This window comes from Cryphonectria parasitica, assembly GCF_011745365.1.
Source record: "Cryphonectria parasitica EP155 unplaced genomic scaffold M406scaffold_6, whole genome shotgun sequence".
Classification (NCBI taxonomy): Eukaryota; Fungi; Ascomycota; class Sordariomycetes; order Diaporthales; family Cryphonectriaceae; genus Cryphonectria; species Cryphonectria parasitica.
The window spans coordinates 2,145,330-2,160,827 of record NW_024468914.1 but is presented as its reverse complement, the minus strand read 5'-3'; the positions used below and the strand labels follow the sequence as shown (position 1 = coordinate 2,160,827).

The following is a 15,498-nucleotide window of genomic DNA, read 5'->3' as shown; positions in this document are numbered from 1 at the left end:
TACAACAACGAGAGGCAGAGGCTGCCGCGGCACAGCGTTTTGCCGAGGTCTCGTTAAAGTCAAAGCCCATACCAGAGGGTGTCGACCCCAACAAGCGCGCGACCCTGGGCGAGGCCGTAACGACGATCAAGGCGGATGATTTTCTCAAGGTGCACCAGGCGCCGTGCACGCGAGAGGGGCTGCTCACGGGCATCGGATCTGGATCTGCGATTGGGTTTCTGAGGTACATCGTTGGCGGTATGTTCACAGAATTGTCCCTTGGGAGCATTGTTTAGGAGCTCAGCAATCTTGCCGAGGAAGGAGAAGGAGACCTTGTGGCTGACTGGGCGGGCGAACAGCACCGATACCAAAGGCGGCAAATTGGGCTGTCGGCTCCGGAGTCGCAGTCAGCGTCATCGCGTACGAGTACTGCCAGTACCAAAGGAGGGTCGAGCGTGCAAACATGAAGAGGGTGGTCGAGGTGGTAACCAAGAAGCAGGCGGAGCAGAAGAGACAAGAGGACGAGAAGAGATTACAACGGCAGACAGAACAAGAACTTGCCCCACAGAAAACTGCACAAAAGAGCTGGTACAGGTTCTGGTAGGAACCCATCGGCCTGCGCAAAGAGGAGAAAAGCAACAAGAAACAAAACAAAACAAATACAAATCATGGTCTGAGGCACTGGAAATGCGTCAAGAGAAAAATGTTAAGTTGCATTATTGTGGCGTTGTATGGGTATACTGTAAAGCAATTTCTTAAAGCAATTCTCTCGAGCTCTGAGCCCGCGATCGCAAAAGCCTGCTCCTTCAACCGCGTCCCAGCAAGCGAATCTGCTGAACACCCCCCCCCCCTCTCCCCTGACAAAATGTCCATTCTCCAGAACAACGCTCGTGTGTCAATGAGGGAGGGTGGAGCCTGAGGCTGATAATCCAAAAGTTTGGATGATCGGGGCTCCAAACACCAAATGATCCTCCTAAGCGATGGTCCTGTGGCGGTGATTCGTTCAACTGTAGAACCTTCTCCCCCAAAGCAATGGTCATCAGATCGTTTCAATCATCGCGGTACTCTCGGCCTCCGTAAACCGTACTTTTCTGTCACTCCGGTTCTTATGCTTCAAAGTCGGTGTCACAGGCTTCTCTGGGCTGCCCCGCCTCCTGTGGCTCCTTCGGGCCCGGGCTTCCTTCTCTTCCCTCTTCCTGTACTCTGCCAGTTGCTGCCTCCTCTTCATGGTGCGGGCGTATGCAATAGCGGGAGTCGGCTTAAACCCGATGCCATTAATCCCCACGCCATCGTCATCCTCGTCCTCGGGATCGTAGACTGTGATCTCGTTCTCGTGCCAGGTCAGGGCGGCTCGAACTGGGTCGATATTGGTGTTGTTACCTGCGACCGATGGCGAGTCATCTCGTTTTCGGTCGGCTTTCGTCTTGGGCATCTCGTCAGGGAGATCGACAGCGGGAGCGGGCCTGGAAAGTTTGCCTGGAGATGGCTTCGGGGACGAGATCAGGAGTGTCCGGTCGATCGCAACTCGTGGGACAGTATCGGGCTGTGATGGTGCATCTTCGACAGCCGGCGCGACTCGAGGTTGGATGGCGGTCAGTTCTGTTGCGCCGTCGGGCTGGCTCTCTTGCGCATTAGGCGTCGCATGGGCCTCGTCCTCGACTTGCGGTGTAGGTGGCTCAGAGCCAGTATTTGCATCTGGCACAGGCGATATTCGGGTGCGCTTCCTCATCTTGGACTCGTCCTCGTCTATCTGCATCCTGTCCGTCGTACCATTGTTCCCATCGCTACCGGCAACTCCAGTCCTCGCGCGCAGCACAGGGGCTTGTGCCGCTGCCGCTGCAACCCCGCCCCCACTTCTGCTGCCGCTATGCACGCTGCGGTCGGCCAGGACGAGACCTCCGAATTTGTGAGCGACCTTGCTACGAGGGCTGCTTTCATCGCTGAACGGCATCGAGCCGGCCACGCTGGCGTCGAAGCGGAATTGTGTATTCACCGGAGGAGGGCCATTCTCAGAAGTGACATGCGGTCTCTTGCGTTTGGGAGTTGAGAAGGGTGACGGCGACGAGTCGGTCATGGTTGCTGCCTCGAGAGTCTGATAGATTTTCGTGGATCTAAAGCCTCAACAAAAGGCTAGATGGTGACAACAGATGGAAGAACGTGAAATCGGTGCACGCAAGTCCAGGCCGGTTCGGAAGGCAAGAGGAAGAAGAAAGGCAGTTAGTTGATCGGTTCATGACGCCATCTGGAACGAAAGGCTGCTTTTTGTTGGCCCGGGACAAAGATCTGCTGTGTACTTCAGGATTCGTTCTTGGGACGATTCAAGTCCAAGGTGAGCACGAGGAGCAAAGAGGGTTGAACAACATAGTCCGGTAGGAATTAATTACGTAGGCGTGTCGGCGTGCCGGGCAAGTGTGAGGGAGGCAAACATGGCGTCTCATCGCCTGCGCTCCCCGCGCATAGTCAGCCCTGTTGGATTGGTGGGGGAAGGTGGGGTCTGCTGTACCATAGCGGGTAAGTGAGTAAGTAGTCACGAAATAAGCTGAGCTCACAAAAATAAGACACACTTTCAAACGTTTCACCGCTAACGAAGATCCAGTGAAAGAGAAATAGAAAATATATATACTTGGTTTGAAGTAAGATTATTTTATTCTTAGCCACTTATTTTAAAAATTCATCAAATGTTGTTAATCTAATGCGTTGACAAAATCCAGCCCAGAATCTGCTCCTGTTGCTAAATGTGCTGTAATTGGCTTGGAAAGCATTTTTGTGGGTTCGCGTTGTTTCGTGAGCGTGGTAGTTAGTTTCTCGTGTAGTACAAGGCTTCTCAAGTGGTACAAGGCTTCTCAAGGGCTGGGAAGCTCCTCGTTCGTGCTCCAATCTTCGCCTCAATTTTTTGATCCATTGACTTTCAAGCGCACAACTTCAATCGATAAGCTTGCATATAATGTCAAACTCGGGTTTATTCTTTTTTTTTCTGCCGGAAAACCATGCTAATTTTCTCGAAGCCCTGGCAGGATTTGGATTTGTTTTGACGTACTTTCAACCACAGCATCTTCATGACTGCGGTCAAGAGGCAGGTCAGAGTACCGTAGGAGACCTGGGGAGCATTGCGGCAAATCTTACATGGACACCTTATTAAGAATGGAAATTCGCGATGGCCTCGAGTGGGTGTAGTATTTTAGACATCTACGCATCTAGGCATCTGGCCGAAAGTCTACTTTGGGACATGCTCCGCGCGAAGGATGCCAACACAATCGTCCTTCCTCTTGACGTAAATACCCTCTCGGACCTCGCCCTCGACTCCTCCCAGCGCTCCCGTGGTGCAGAACCCAAGCATTCTCTTGACTCTGTCGGACAGCTTCGCCTCGACGTCCTTCCGCAGAGACAGGAAGTTGTTCTCCTGTTGGCGGATGAAACTCCTCATGAAGAACATGAGAATGGCAGGCCTCTCGCCCGACTTGGCATTGTTGGGCCCCGTGGCGTGCCACACTCTGCTGTCAGTGATGAGGCATGTTCCAGCTGTGCCCTCGGCCGCGATTGTGCCCTCTATGCTGAAGATGTCCTCAGGGGCGATGGCACCCAAGTGGGACGCAGGGAAGATGCGAGTACCGCCGTTCTCCTCGTTGAAGTCCTCAAGGAACCAGAGGATGTTCAATCCAAAAGCGAGGTTGCGCAGAGGCGGCTGGATGGCGACCTGGTCCGTGTGCAGCTGCATAGAGGTGCCTCCTGGACGGGTAATGCTGCAGGGCAGTGAGTGTCAGCATCTTTTCTTCACTTTCTGTTCTGCTTCTTTTTTCCTCCTCCTCTTTTGTGTTGCAAGGGGGAAAACGCATTGACAATGTTGCTTACTTGGCACTGTAACTGTGAATCAGGGCGTGCTCGCCAAGGAACCACGGGATGATGGCATCGATCAGCGGGTGGTTGAGGAAATCAATGAACTCATCGCCCTTGTTGATCAGGGTCCAGATGCGCTGGTTGGATCCGCCTCCATCCTCCTGTCCCACTCCGGCCTTGTTCTCACCAGCAGCCTGCTCCTGTACAGCCTTCTTCAGGATTGCGTTCTGCTCAGGCGTCAGGGCATTCTTGAACAGGGCGTATCCAAACTCCTCGATGTCACGCTTGACTTGGTCGAGATCCTCCGTAGGCTTTGGCAGGCGAGGGAATGCCCCTGGCACAACCTTCTTTGGTGGCACGGGAGGATTGGGCGTGAGCAAGTCGGCAAACTTGATACCGAGAGGGATGCTGCCCTTGGGCATGGACGCCGGATGGAAAAAGGCATCCTTGAAAAGGCCATAACGAGGCTCCAGCTTGCCCTCGTAAAATTGAGCGATGTCTGTGCGTGGCATCAGTTAACTTTGGTCCACTCTATCGGTGTTGACATAACGAGGGCGTAGTCTTACACTCAGCCTTCATATTCAGGGTGGTAGTGGGCTCGCCAGAGAACGAGTCCACCAGTTTCGCCTCCCCCGAGCGAGCATCGAGGAAGACGGGCTGGCGATCACCAAAGGTGAGGGAGATGACGCCATGCAACTGGCTGAGAAGGGGCAGCTTCTCCTTGATGATGGCGTGAGCCCTCTCGATATCAGCATCAGCCTTCTTGGCCCAGTCGACGTAGGACTGATCACTGAATTCCAGCCCAGGCGTCAAGGTCTTGCCGGGAGCCATGCCTGCCATTGTGAAATAATTGACTGAAGCAAAGAATAGGGAATCAAAGAACTGATTTCGTTTACTCTCTCTCGTGTGGACAAAGACAATGTAAAACACCCTGGATCTTACACAAGCATTCTCGTGGCCTCTTCCGAGAGCTTATTCTCCCATCTCGAGAGCTTGGCCCTGGCCTTAAATGTGAGATCTTGCTGTATTGTATCAACAATGATCTATCACTATCCTTGCGCTCCCTGTCACGCCATACGGAGACAATAATTGGATCATGGTGGGCCTTACTTTTACATCTGCTGCCAACGGACAAATCATAGTGCAGGGCCGAGACTCTTGGTGTTTTTCCTAGGGTAGGAACTGGTATCTTCACTATGCCAGTCCACAGGAGAAGGTGGTGTACTAACGCGACTCGTTACATGACGAACCCAAAGTGACCTTCTATCCTCCAACGTGCCTCTCAAAGTGGACGCTTTGCCCAATTGACGCTCACCGATTGGTGCTCACCGCCCCAACACGCTTCCCCGTTGGCATTCCTTCGTGCCCACCCCCCTCAACCCAGCCGTCGCACTCGCCGGAGACTGTTTTGGATCCTATTCGTCCTTGGCATCAAACTTATCAATAGTCCAAATCCAGCCAAGGGCAGGAGTCACGCGCACGCAACTATCTGCCGAAGCTGCATTCGCGTAATATTTCCTCAACTCCTCCCCCCCCCCCCCCGGCCCCTTGTGTGCTGCCCGACCGCTTCTGATCGTCATTTGGATACCCGAGAACTCGGACACACGTAAAATTTACCCCTGAGACTATGACAAAGGGGCATTCATCCCTCTACCATGAAGAATAAAAAAGGTGTTCTAGAACGCTGGAACTCCCCTCGAGGGCGTCGACAAGGTCTCTCTAGATCTTTGTGGGACTGTAGTTGGTGTCCGGTGCAGGACTGGTTCACACGCCTCACATACTACTACTGGCCTCTCGTATCTACTATGGAGTATTTCAGAGTGTTTTGTCTCACAAGATATTTAAGGGGGGCAAGACATGCAAGTCGACGTCCGCATATTGTCGCGTAATCCAATCCTCCTCGTTGTTGGTTGTGGAGAGGATAAATTATTATGGGTCGGTGTTAATTACTACAAAAGAGAACAGATCGGCGCCCTAAAACACGGGCCGGGTAGTGGTGGATTATTCCTATAGATATACCCGCCCCGGGGAAAGACTGCCGAGGACTTTTAAACGTCTCTCGTGGGTATCTGTGGGACTGCCGGCCCCGGGGACAAATACCCAGCGGACACGCATGGAGGGTGACTAGTTCCTAGTGGGGCCTCCTCGATTCTTGGAGCAGTAATTGGCTTAGAGCATTTACCCCATTTTGAATCCTAAACGAAGGATTCCGTAGTTAACCATTGTTCAGGGTTCAATCTCTCTCTCTCCCTTCCCCCCTTTCTCCTCAGGCACCAGCACTAAATGAATCGTTCAGCGCAGAGTCCTGACACGTCAAGTCAGTCATTCGATACAGTACAGGGTAGAAAGAAAAATCTTATCCCACAAGGTTTTCACCTGCACATGTGTATCGCGAGCCACGACTGTGCACATTTGTTTCCTATATGTGAGATACGACAGAAGTATGGCTCTTAGCAACAACTTTTTCATATCCTGTTCGCCGCCCATAAAAAAGACTTTGAGCGTTAAAGAAGAGCGGCACTCTTTCCTTCTTCTTCTTCTTCTTCTTCTTCTTCTTCTTCTTCTTCTTCTTCTTCTTCTTCTTCTCCTTTTTTCCCTTCCCTTCTTTTCGTGGATACTTGTCTTGTTTCGCCAATGGTCAAGGATTCATGCCCAGGCAACGTCAACTATCCTCCTTTCCAGGGAGATGAAATGAGAAAGGCGCAAGTTTAGGAGAGAAGTGTATGAGAAGTTCCAAGGTAGTCACTTCGTCCAATGTCGTAGCGCGAGTGGGTGCATATAACGAGCCACATAATGAGAAGCCACACATGGGTCCTCAGCCTGAGACTTGGGACCGGGCAGGCAGCAAGCCAGATATGGCGATGCTGATCAACAAGACTTGCGACGAGGGGACTATAAACTAGCAAAAGCCATTCAGAGCGACCGGTGAGACGTGTGGTGCACGGGCTTTGAGGCCATGAATCAAAACCCTGTCCAAGGCGTGAGTACAATCATGAAAGGGCGTTGGGCCTGACGAGTTTGGCTTGAGGAGTAGATAGTCGTTTATTTCCTACGAATATACACGTATAGTCACATACACAACAATCATATACGTAATATACGGCTGTGTTCCCCTTAGAGATGCATGCTGAGCTTAAATACGTATAGTACCTTTGTACCTGGTCTACAACCCATACGAAGGGTGGTGTCTTCCTCCACTCGAGTCTCGAGCTGCTGATAGGCTTTGCCACCTAAATTTCCAAGACGTTGCCCCTGAGTACGTATGATTGAGCCCCACATGGAGGGAACGTCTATGTCTGGATTTAGAAGTGCTCGACACTGGCAAGGTAACGAGACGCCCGAAATACAGAGGTGAAATTTGCTCTGTGAAGGATTAGCTGAGCGGGGAGCAGAGTCGCTCATCCCGTAAACTTAATCATTTTTGTCCTGCGCATTATTCGTATACGCTGGTCCCCAAGATATCCTCTTGGCTCGAGATATTCTTTTTTACAATCGCTCCAGAACATTCGTGAACACTTTTATTTTACATCCTCTGTCAATCGTATGTTTTCGCTGATCCTCCACATCGGGCCTCTCTAGTGCTCCATCTCTGCCACGGTGTCACACCCCACTCGATCTTCGTCCTCCAACGTCGTTCATTGGGACGCAAGTCTTCCAGCCAACCAAAGTCTCTGAGAGACTAGCGACTGCCCCTCATGTCAACAGAAGAGAACTGGATATGGCATCCCGACGGCCTGGGCATGGCCACTCTGGTCGTCACTGTCGTGCTGGCTGTTCTGTGCATCATAGTAGTTGGGATGCGAACCTGGACTCGAATTCAGACCGGCAAATACGGACTTGACGATGGTCTTATGATTATAGCCGTGGGGATATACACTGCGTGCTGTGTCTTCACCTGTTTGGGTGTGTACACTGGGCTGGGAACCGCTGATGGACGTCTCAATACATGGAATAAGACTGAGACTACCAAGGTCAGCAAAGCATTTAGAAGTGGTCGCGGGAACTATGATGACCAAAACTTTTCATTCAAGAGCTGATGCTAATCAATCTGCTTTTTAGAACATCATCTTTTTCCAGTTAACCTACGCCTGTAGCCTACCGTTCATCAAAGCTTCCATTTGCTTGACGATGCTAAGAATTATCACCGAAAAACCTTACCGGATCACTATCTGGGCGGCCATGGCAGCATCCGTAGCTAGTGGAGGTAAGCAAAGCATTAAGCTCAGAACACCCCCCGCCCCCCAACGAAAAAAAAAAAAAAAGATGACATTAGTTTCCTTCAAGTCATCGACGGGCGTCCACCCATGTCGCCAACGGCTGCTTGTCAGCTGACTTGATCCGACTGAGATGAACCATGTTTGCTAACCATCGTTTTCAACAACAGTGATTGGCTTCATCGCCGTCGCGTCTCTCTGCCAACCTATATCCTTCTACTGGGATACCTCCATCAAAGGAGGATGGTGTGCTTCAGTGTCGATCATCACAGGACTCTCATACATGATCTCGGTACTGGCCATTATAACCGACTGGACCTGCTCCCTGGTTCCATGCATCGTCGTGTGGAACCTGCAGATGAAGAGTCGGCTGAAGGTGTCCGTCTGTGCTGTCCTCGCCCTGGGTATTGTGGCGAGCGCTGCAACGGTGATTCGATTGCCTTATTTAAGATATTACAACATTGTGACAAATTATGATTGTACGTGCCCCTGTCACATGCTTATCCTGCTTACCTTCCTACGATTTGACTTATTTTCTCTCTGTGTCTAACATCTCATTCCTCACCAGACAATGTTTGCAACATCCTTCTCTGGTCCATCATCGAGTGCGGCGTGGGTATCTTGGCAGGCTCTCTGCCTTCGCTACGGACACTACTCAAGTCATGGATCGACAAGTCTTCCAAGGGCTCCTCGTACCGAAACACCCCCGGGTCCTACGCGATGAACCCTCAAAGTTCCAGCAAGAGATTGAGGGGGGAGAGTATGAAGATGGGCTACATGACGCCCAAAGGAAGGGGGACCACGACCACCGTCTCGGCCTCGCAGGGAGGCCAGGGTCCTTGGATTGAGCTGGACGATGACAGTAGCCAGAAGCACATCATCCATCGTACCGTGCAGGTCTCGGTCGACGTCTCAGAAAACACGAGCATTCGCGACTGAGGAAAGCTTTCTTATTTCTTTCTTTTTGTTTTGTTTTTCCCGGTTTAGATACTCTCTATTGTTGGAACAAGTGCAGCACGGTACAACCAGGTGGCCGGCATCCGCCCTGTTGGTTTCTTCACTGCACGGTCTTGTAGGTGGCTACCTACCCATTTGCGACTTATTTGGGATATGTACTTTGTCATAATATTGGTTCGGAAAACAAAAAAATTAGATAATACAGCGCGCGAGACCATTCACATTCTTCGCCACCCCTTTTGAGCAAGTATATTTTGTCCTCGGTTGAACCGGAATTAGGAATGACACCTGGGAAACCTTAAACCTCGCTTGCATCGTGTGCTCAGGCAGTAACTGGACTCTTTGTCGCTCAGTACCCGAGGGTGTTGTTCATAATGTCGTTGTGACTGAAAGATTCATCATTAGATTGAGATTCGTGTGCGTGTATAGCGACAAAATGTGAGCGTTTGTCAAGTTGCCGTGCGATCAGTTGACTGGATTAGCAGTATTCCGCCTGATGAAGCCGGGGTTTGGGGCGGGGTTCATTGCCGAAAAAAGGCACTAATTACTCCAGATGGCCAATGTTGCATCAAAGATTCTTATCAGTATTATCATTGCAGATGAGATGACACCTAGAACAGGATATAACGTCACTCTGTATGTGTTCTGTAACCTTACAGACCCAGCAGAAAGAAGTGCTACTATCTTTCCACTAGTGACATTTTAATTTCTTCATTATCTTAAAAAAGAAGGAAAGAAAAAACCACCAGAAATATCTGTGCCACCGTTCACGATGCCTCAGCCAATCCAATACACAGAAGGGCATGCTCAGTCCACTGAGCAAGCCCAGCAGGGGTCGTCAAGCTATAAGAGTGCCACGAGGGAAGATCTCCAGCAGGTGGCAGATTCGCTGGGATTTCCCATGCAGCCAGATGATGAGTCGGATTACCTTCAACTCCTCCAGTCTGCTGTCTCAGCCATAGAGACCGTGGACGCCTTACCGGCATACAGCGTTCCACACAAGTCAAGCGGAATCAAGCGGCTTGACAAGCGAAGTTGACGGTTTGGCGATGGTCTTCAAGACAAGTAAGCGGCCTTTTTGACCAAGCGGCTTGCAAGCGAACAAGCGAATTGCCTCAGTCCTATTGTGGGTCCTTATAGGCTCAGTTGAAGCTATCGCGGCCCACTCTGGATGCAACCTTGCTGGGGTTTTTGGTGTTTTGGCCTAGGCTTTTGCCCTGGCCCTTGGCTATTCGGCCTATATATCCGTATTAAGTCTTTTCCTCCGCTGGCAGGCAAGCTCTTCTGTACCTCTTCTACCCTTGTACTTGGCATCCTCGCGTTTACTTCCTCGCGTCTCGCACCTGGGTGTCCTCGCGTTTATCTATCATCGCTTTCCTTTCACTATCATGGCTAATAGCAATGCTTTCAACCAGCTTAGCCACGCGAGATATACCTCTATCCAGAAGCAGATCGATGCCCACGATGCCACAGCACAGTTCTCTCTTGGTACCCTCAAAGACCTCCCACGCATTAAGGTTCCAGGACGATCCCATGCCTTTGTCCCAGCTCGCTGGATGCCAACATCATCGGCCAAGAGGAAGCGCCACGGGTCTGATATCTGGCATTTCGGCGAGAAGCTCTTCGAGGTCATCGTACAGGCTGACGGCACATGCAAAGTTGCAGCGGATTGGTGGTTCTGTCGCCTCTGCGATCAAAATAATCGACAGACCTTATATACCACGCGTAACAGTATCTCGACAAGCACATCAGCAGCTCTAAAGCATCTCGAAGGTCGCGATAACGAGGGCCATAACCTTGGCAAGCTGAAAGAGCTTGTTGCAGAGGCAGAGAAAGAGGAGGTTAGCCCAGAGGAGCTTGGCCGGCGAAAGCGGCGAAGAATAAACCATCGTGGCCTTTTCAACAACAGCAGTCTATATACAGCGCCTGATGCCTTGAAAGACGCTGCCAACGCTCCAACTCGTGCAGTTGTTAGTCTCGCGAAGAAGGCTATAACAGAGCTGGTTGCTTGTTGCGATATACCTCTTTCAACTCTCGAGGCGCCTCAGTTCCGCCAGCTGTTGATGGTCTGGAATAGCATCCTGACGGAGCACTTTTTCCCTCGAAGTGATGGCACAGTGATGAGATGGCTGTTTGAGGCGTTTCACGAGAACCTAGCTGGTCTTCAGCTCCAGCTCCAGCGCGAGGCTATCTCGAAGATTCATCTATCTGCTGATCTCTGGACCTCGCCTAACCACAAAGGCATTCTAGCAGTGGTTGCGCATTTTGTTGATAGCGATGCAAAGCTGCGAAATCGCCTTATAGCAGTGAGGATGATCAACGGCCAGCATACTGGCGAGAACCTCCAGTGGCATCTCCATCAGGTTATTATGGCTTTTCAGCTTGAGGAGCGGCTCGGCTGGCTTACTTTTGATAACGACAGCACGAACGACAAGGCAACAAGGCTTCTTTTTCGCAAGATGTATGGCTTCAATCATCGTGAAGCTGAGAAGCTGCGGATTGAACGGCGATGCCGCTGCTGGGGCCATATTATTAACCTTATTGTCAAAGGCTTTCTCTCTGGTAACGCTAAACAGATACTCGAGGCTGAAGATAGCGATGCTGATGAGGTAAGTTGAGCTGTTTTGTATCTTCCTGGCTTATTGCTAATATTTAAGCAGGAACTCGAGCAACAGAGGAATCAGTGGGATCAGTGGCAGCGAGAAGGACCTATACGCCGCGCTCATCTTATTGTAGTCTTCCTCAAGGCAAGTGTACAGCGGGTCCAGGACTTCGAGAAGATTGTTCAGAACTCTTTGTTTTCTCCAGAGGACCAAGATCTCGAGAACACTACAGCCTTTTTGGCAGAGGCCCTTCCTCAGCCAACAGCACAAGACCTCACGATGCCACCACTACCGCTTCCTACAGACTCTACAGATGAGCAAACTGGCGATATATCTACCTTGCGGCCAGTGGTAGCTCAGGAGACGCGATGGAACTCAACAGAGGCTGAGATATCGCGGCTGCTGAGGCTGAAAAGACCTATTGATTTCTGGGTTAAAGAGCAAGTTCGAAGCGGTGCTAAAATATAACCTTTGAGTGAGCAGGACTGGCGAGTGCTTGAGGCAACTCGAGATCTTTTGCAGCCATTCCTATGGCATACAAAACACCACGAGGGGAACGCTGTAGCTGTTCATGATGTTCTCAGTTCTTTGTGGGATCTCGAGAAGCATTTGCGGTCCTTTCAGGAGAGATTTGGAGGCAGAAAAACGTATGCTGAAGAAGAAATCCTTGAGGAGATTATTGTCTCGCCAAATGCAGAGAAACCAGCCCTCCAGCGGCCCTCATCGCGATATCAGGCCCCTTCAAGACCTTCCTCTCGGCCCTCGCCTCGACCCTCCCCTCGACCCTCCTCTCGACTTTACTCTCGGCCCTCCTCTCAGCGTTCCTCTCGGCCCTCCCCTCGACCCTCCCCTCGATCCTCCCCTCGCCGTCGAGCTTCACAGTCTTCAGATATATTTCCCAGCACTCCAGTACGGGAATGGCCAGATGTTGGTTCTCAACAAGAGGCTGAGATATACCCCGAGGAATGTGGGCTTGAAGGTGCTGAGTTTCTGAGAGAATCAGTAGCCCACGCATTAGCAATTCTCAAGCGATATAAGAGCAAGCTTCGCGAATGCCCTATATATTTTGCTGCTGCTGTTTTGCATCCGAAATATCGCCTGGTTGGTATTCGTACAGCAGCGCCAGCTATTGCTGACGATGTTGAACAAGAGTTTAAGGCTTTTTACGAGAAATATTGAGCATATAAAGATCCAGCCTTATCATCAGCATCAACACCCAGCTTGCAGGAAGATCAAGAACATAACAAGCCAAAGAAGCAGTGGAGGACCGCCTTCAGAGCACAACCAAGGCCAAAGCATCAACGGCCACAGTCAGAGCTGGAGAAATATCTCCAGCTAGAAGAGGACGACGAGGACGACGATGGTTTTGAGCCCCTCGTCTGGTGGGCAGCGCGTAAGGCCGAGTTTCCAGCCCTCTCACAGATGGCCTTCGACGTCCTATCTATCCCCGCGATGTCGTCCGAATGCGAGAGAGTCTTCAGCCAAGGGAAGCTTACGATGTCCTCGCAGAGGAGGAGAATGAAGAGCAGCACTCTCGAGCTCCTTTTGTGCCTCAAGGACTGGCTGAAAAATGGAACGCTGGCAGGACCAGCAGCAGAGATGAGGAGGAAAGGCATTGCCTAGCAGCTTTTTGCCAAAAAAAGGCATTCGAGGGGGTCAGAAATGTTTCTTTCAGCACTTGAGCGAGGGACCTCGCGCGGATCAGAGCGTAACAAGGAAAACTATCATCATATGCCTCTGTACCGGTTGAACCACGTGCGTAGCTCATTTGTTACTCTCACCACCTTTCGTTTCGTATATCTATCGTACATTCCTAATCCGGTATAGTGACCAAGTCACCAAGCGAATCAAGCGGCCAGGTACTAGAAGACAAGCAAGCGGCCAAAATAGTTAGCAAGTCAAGTGGAGGGCTACCGCTTGCCTTGACTTGACTTGTGTGGAACGCTGCCCTCATGGATATTATGCGGGGCCTGCCCGCTGGCTTCTCTGGCAGTATGAATAAGTTCACCCTCAACCTTGACCTCGAGGATGAGGTTGGACCCCTTCTCACTTTCGCTGACAGCATTTTGGAGTACGGATAGAATCTTCCTGGCCAGCCTGCGGGCTATAACCTCATCATAATCACTCTCTACTCTCTCTACACCGTCACAGAAGACCCTTCTGGCCGCCCACTCCTCCACCGGCCCACCCGGCACCATTGATCAGGCAGAATTGTCCATGTCTGCTATGGATCAGAAAGTAGAGGTCAAAGTTGAGGCCAAGGACGAGGTTATGGAAGAGATCCAGATTGAGGTCAAGGGCGAGGCATCCCAGGAGACCTGCTGTAGTAGGGTCCAGGACGGCCACCGTCAGTACGGCAGGTGTCGCGGGAACAGAGCTTAAACGGTGCTGCGCCGTGTGCTTCAAGCAGTTCGGAGAACACAACAAGAGCTGAAGGGGGGGGGGGGGGAGGCTTGTGAAAAGTCGTGCGCAGCAAGAGAGGAAGAGAACGTCGAGGTGACTTTGGTTTAGAATGACAATGGAGAAGTGAGTTTGGGAGATTGTAATGGGTCTTGCCAATCTCTTGGGCTCATACCGGACCTTACGTGGTACCTCAGGATGTGTGATGAGGTAAACCCTGCAATTGTAGACTTAGCTGATGAAATCTTCGACACAATATTATGGGAAAATCTGCAAGATGAATAATCATGTACGCATATATTGGAATCGCTGCAATCATTCTGGCCTTTTGAGTTTCCAGAAAGAATCTGGAGACAGTCAACAGTGTCCGCTATATTGGGTACTTGGTTGGTTGGGTCGGTTGACATTAGCCTGCTGCACAAGGTTGTGGGAGCTGGTCCGAGAACTCTGAATGAGCTTTTCATATCGCCTACTCACCTGCGGCTTTCTCTGATGAAGCGTGCATTCGAAGTCGACGAACGATGGAGAAGGCATTCAAACAGAAATCACTAGTCCAGCAAAAATTTAGTAGAATAGAAAAATTTGTTGTGCGAGTTCACTATGAGAAGGAAAATGAAAAAAAAGTCCTCTAGACTTTGGTGCAACCAAGCCTTTGGGAGGAGGAGGAGGAAACTGGAAAGGAACGCCCTCGTTCCAACACACCCCACCCCCCCTCGTGGGGCCCTTCCCCCTTGTAAGCTGTAACTATCAACACACCTGATCATCGCGCTTGTCAAGACCACGAAAAATCACCGCAGCAGAGAAGATCTCATTGGGGAGGGTCCATTCTAACTTGAGAATACAAAAGGGATTCTAATAATTTCTATATAGATATTGACCGTGTAGTAAGTCCAGAGAGGTAAAAAGAAGACTGTCAGGTGTTCATCTCACAGTTTCCCCTTTCTCCTTCCCTTTCTTTCTCCTCTGTCTTAAACCAAAAGTTGGCATCGGTGGTCGGCGGCAGAGGATCCACTTAAGCCGTGGTTGCCACTATACATGAGAGAGAAGGAGGAAAAGAAAGCTCGCGTCTTGTAGCCTCGACATCCCGAGTTATCCACAAAGCACCTCCCGGGGCCTGCTGCTAGGTGAAATAAACAACAAAGTTCAGCCTGCAGCTTCTCTTGCTTGAAAGTACAATATCATCATTCTTAGGAGGCAGGTGGGTGTGCCATGGGTGTGATTGTTTGTACGACTCGGCCTCGCGTTCACTTTCTTCTCCCTGGGCTTTTGGTGGTGGTTTTCTTTCTTTTTCTTTCTTCCATTTGGCGGTCCGTACCCATCCTGATCTATCCAAACTTTGAAGATGATAATATCGAAAGACAGAAGGAGAGAAACAAAAGAAAAGTCTTCTATTGGTCCCGAGCTTGATCAACAGGGAGGATCTTCGCCTCGGCGTCGGCAATGGCTCTTCATTTGTCTCATGAAGAGATATCATGGTGTTTTGGGCCTCGACTAGGCGTGCAGCTTCTGGA

At 50.7% G+C, this 15,498-nt stretch overlaps 7 protein-coding genes across 7 annotated transcripts; 4 read left to right on the top strand and 3 right to left on the bottom strand.

Annotated features, from left to right (window-relative positions):
* Positions 1 to 98: 98 nt before the first annotated feature.
* Positions 99 to 583, top strand: M406DRAFT_243352 (uncharacterized protein; the record flags this gene model as incomplete). The annotated part of the gene is made up of 2 exons (XM_040916209.1): positions 99 to 237; positions 339 to 583. Coding segments are annotated over 2 exons (384 nt in total), but the record flags the coding sequence as incomplete, so codon positions are not given.
* An 89-nt stretch (positions 584 to 672) lies between these two features.
* On the bottom strand, positions 673 to 2,396 carry M406DRAFT_108652 (uncharacterized protein). Its single transcript, XM_040915312.1, has one exon. It carries the CDS (start codon positions 2,051 to 2,053, stop codon positions 1,019 to 1,021), a length of 1,035 nt encoding a protein of 344 aa, XP_040774539.1. The 5' UTR covers positions 2,054 to 2,396; the 3' UTR covers positions 673 to 1,018.
* A 797-nt stretch (positions 2,397 to 3,193) lies between these two features.
* On the bottom strand, positions 3,194 to 4,653 carry M406DRAFT_74162 (uncharacterized protein; the record flags this gene model as incomplete). Its single annotated transcript, XM_040925720.1, has 3 exons — positions 3,194 to 3,719; positions 3,829 to 4,312; positions 4,380 to 4,653. The coding sequence occupies 3 exons, from the start codon at positions 4,651 to 4,653 to the stop codon at positions 3,194 to 3,196; spliced, it is 1,284 nt and encodes a 427-aa protein (XP_040774538.1).
* Positions 4,654 to 7,538: 2,885 nt separating this feature from the next.
* Positions 7,539 to 8,687, top strand: M406DRAFT_231232 (uncharacterized protein; the record flags this gene model as incomplete). The annotated part of the gene is made up of 4 exons (XM_040915868.1): positions 7,539 to 7,784; positions 7,873 to 8,017; positions 8,198 to 8,506; positions 8,596 to 8,687. Coding segments are annotated over 4 exons (792 nt in total), but the record flags the coding sequence as incomplete, so codon positions are not given.
* Positions 8,688 to 12,955: 4,268 nt separating this feature from the next.
* On the top strand, positions 12,956 to 13,168 carry M406DRAFT_234706 (HAT dimerization; the record flags this gene model as incomplete). Its single annotated transcript, XM_040915993.1, has 1 exon — positions 12,956 to 13,168. A coding segment is annotated over one exon (213 nt), but the record flags the coding sequence as incomplete, so codon positions are not given.
* A 371-nt stretch (positions 13,169 to 13,539) lies between these two features.
* M406DRAFT_332045 (uncharacterized protein) lies at positions 13,540 to 14,098 on the top strand (the record flags this gene model as incomplete). The annotated part of the gene is made up of 3 exons (XM_040920707.1): positions 13,540 to 13,620; positions 13,739 to 13,934; positions 14,061 to 14,098. The coding sequence occupies 3 exons, from the start codon at positions 13,540 to 13,542 to the stop codon at positions 14,096 to 14,098; spliced, it is 315 nt and encodes a 104-aa protein (XP_040774535.1).
* A 702-nt stretch (positions 14,099 to 14,800) lies between these two features.
* M406DRAFT_103874 (uncharacterized protein) lies at positions 14,801 to 15,492 on the bottom strand. Its single transcript, XM_040915085.1, has one exon. The coding sequence runs from the start codon at positions 15,459 to 15,461 to the stop codon at positions 15,108 to 15,110; it is 354 nt and encodes a 117-aa protein (XP_040774534.1). The 5' UTR covers positions 15,462 to 15,492; the 3' UTR covers positions 14,801 to 15,107.
* Between the last annotated feature and the right edge of the window lie 6 nt (positions 15,493 to 15,498).

Coding starts and splice junctions, on each gene's coding strand:
- M406DRAFT_108652 (XM_040915312.1), bottom strand. CDS start 2,053: ATGACCGACTCGTCGCCGTCACCCTTCTCAACTCCCAAACGCAAGAGA.
- M406DRAFT_103874 (XM_040915085.1), bottom strand. CDS start 15,461: ATGATATCTCTTCATGAGACAAATGAAGAGCCATTGCCGACGCCGAGG.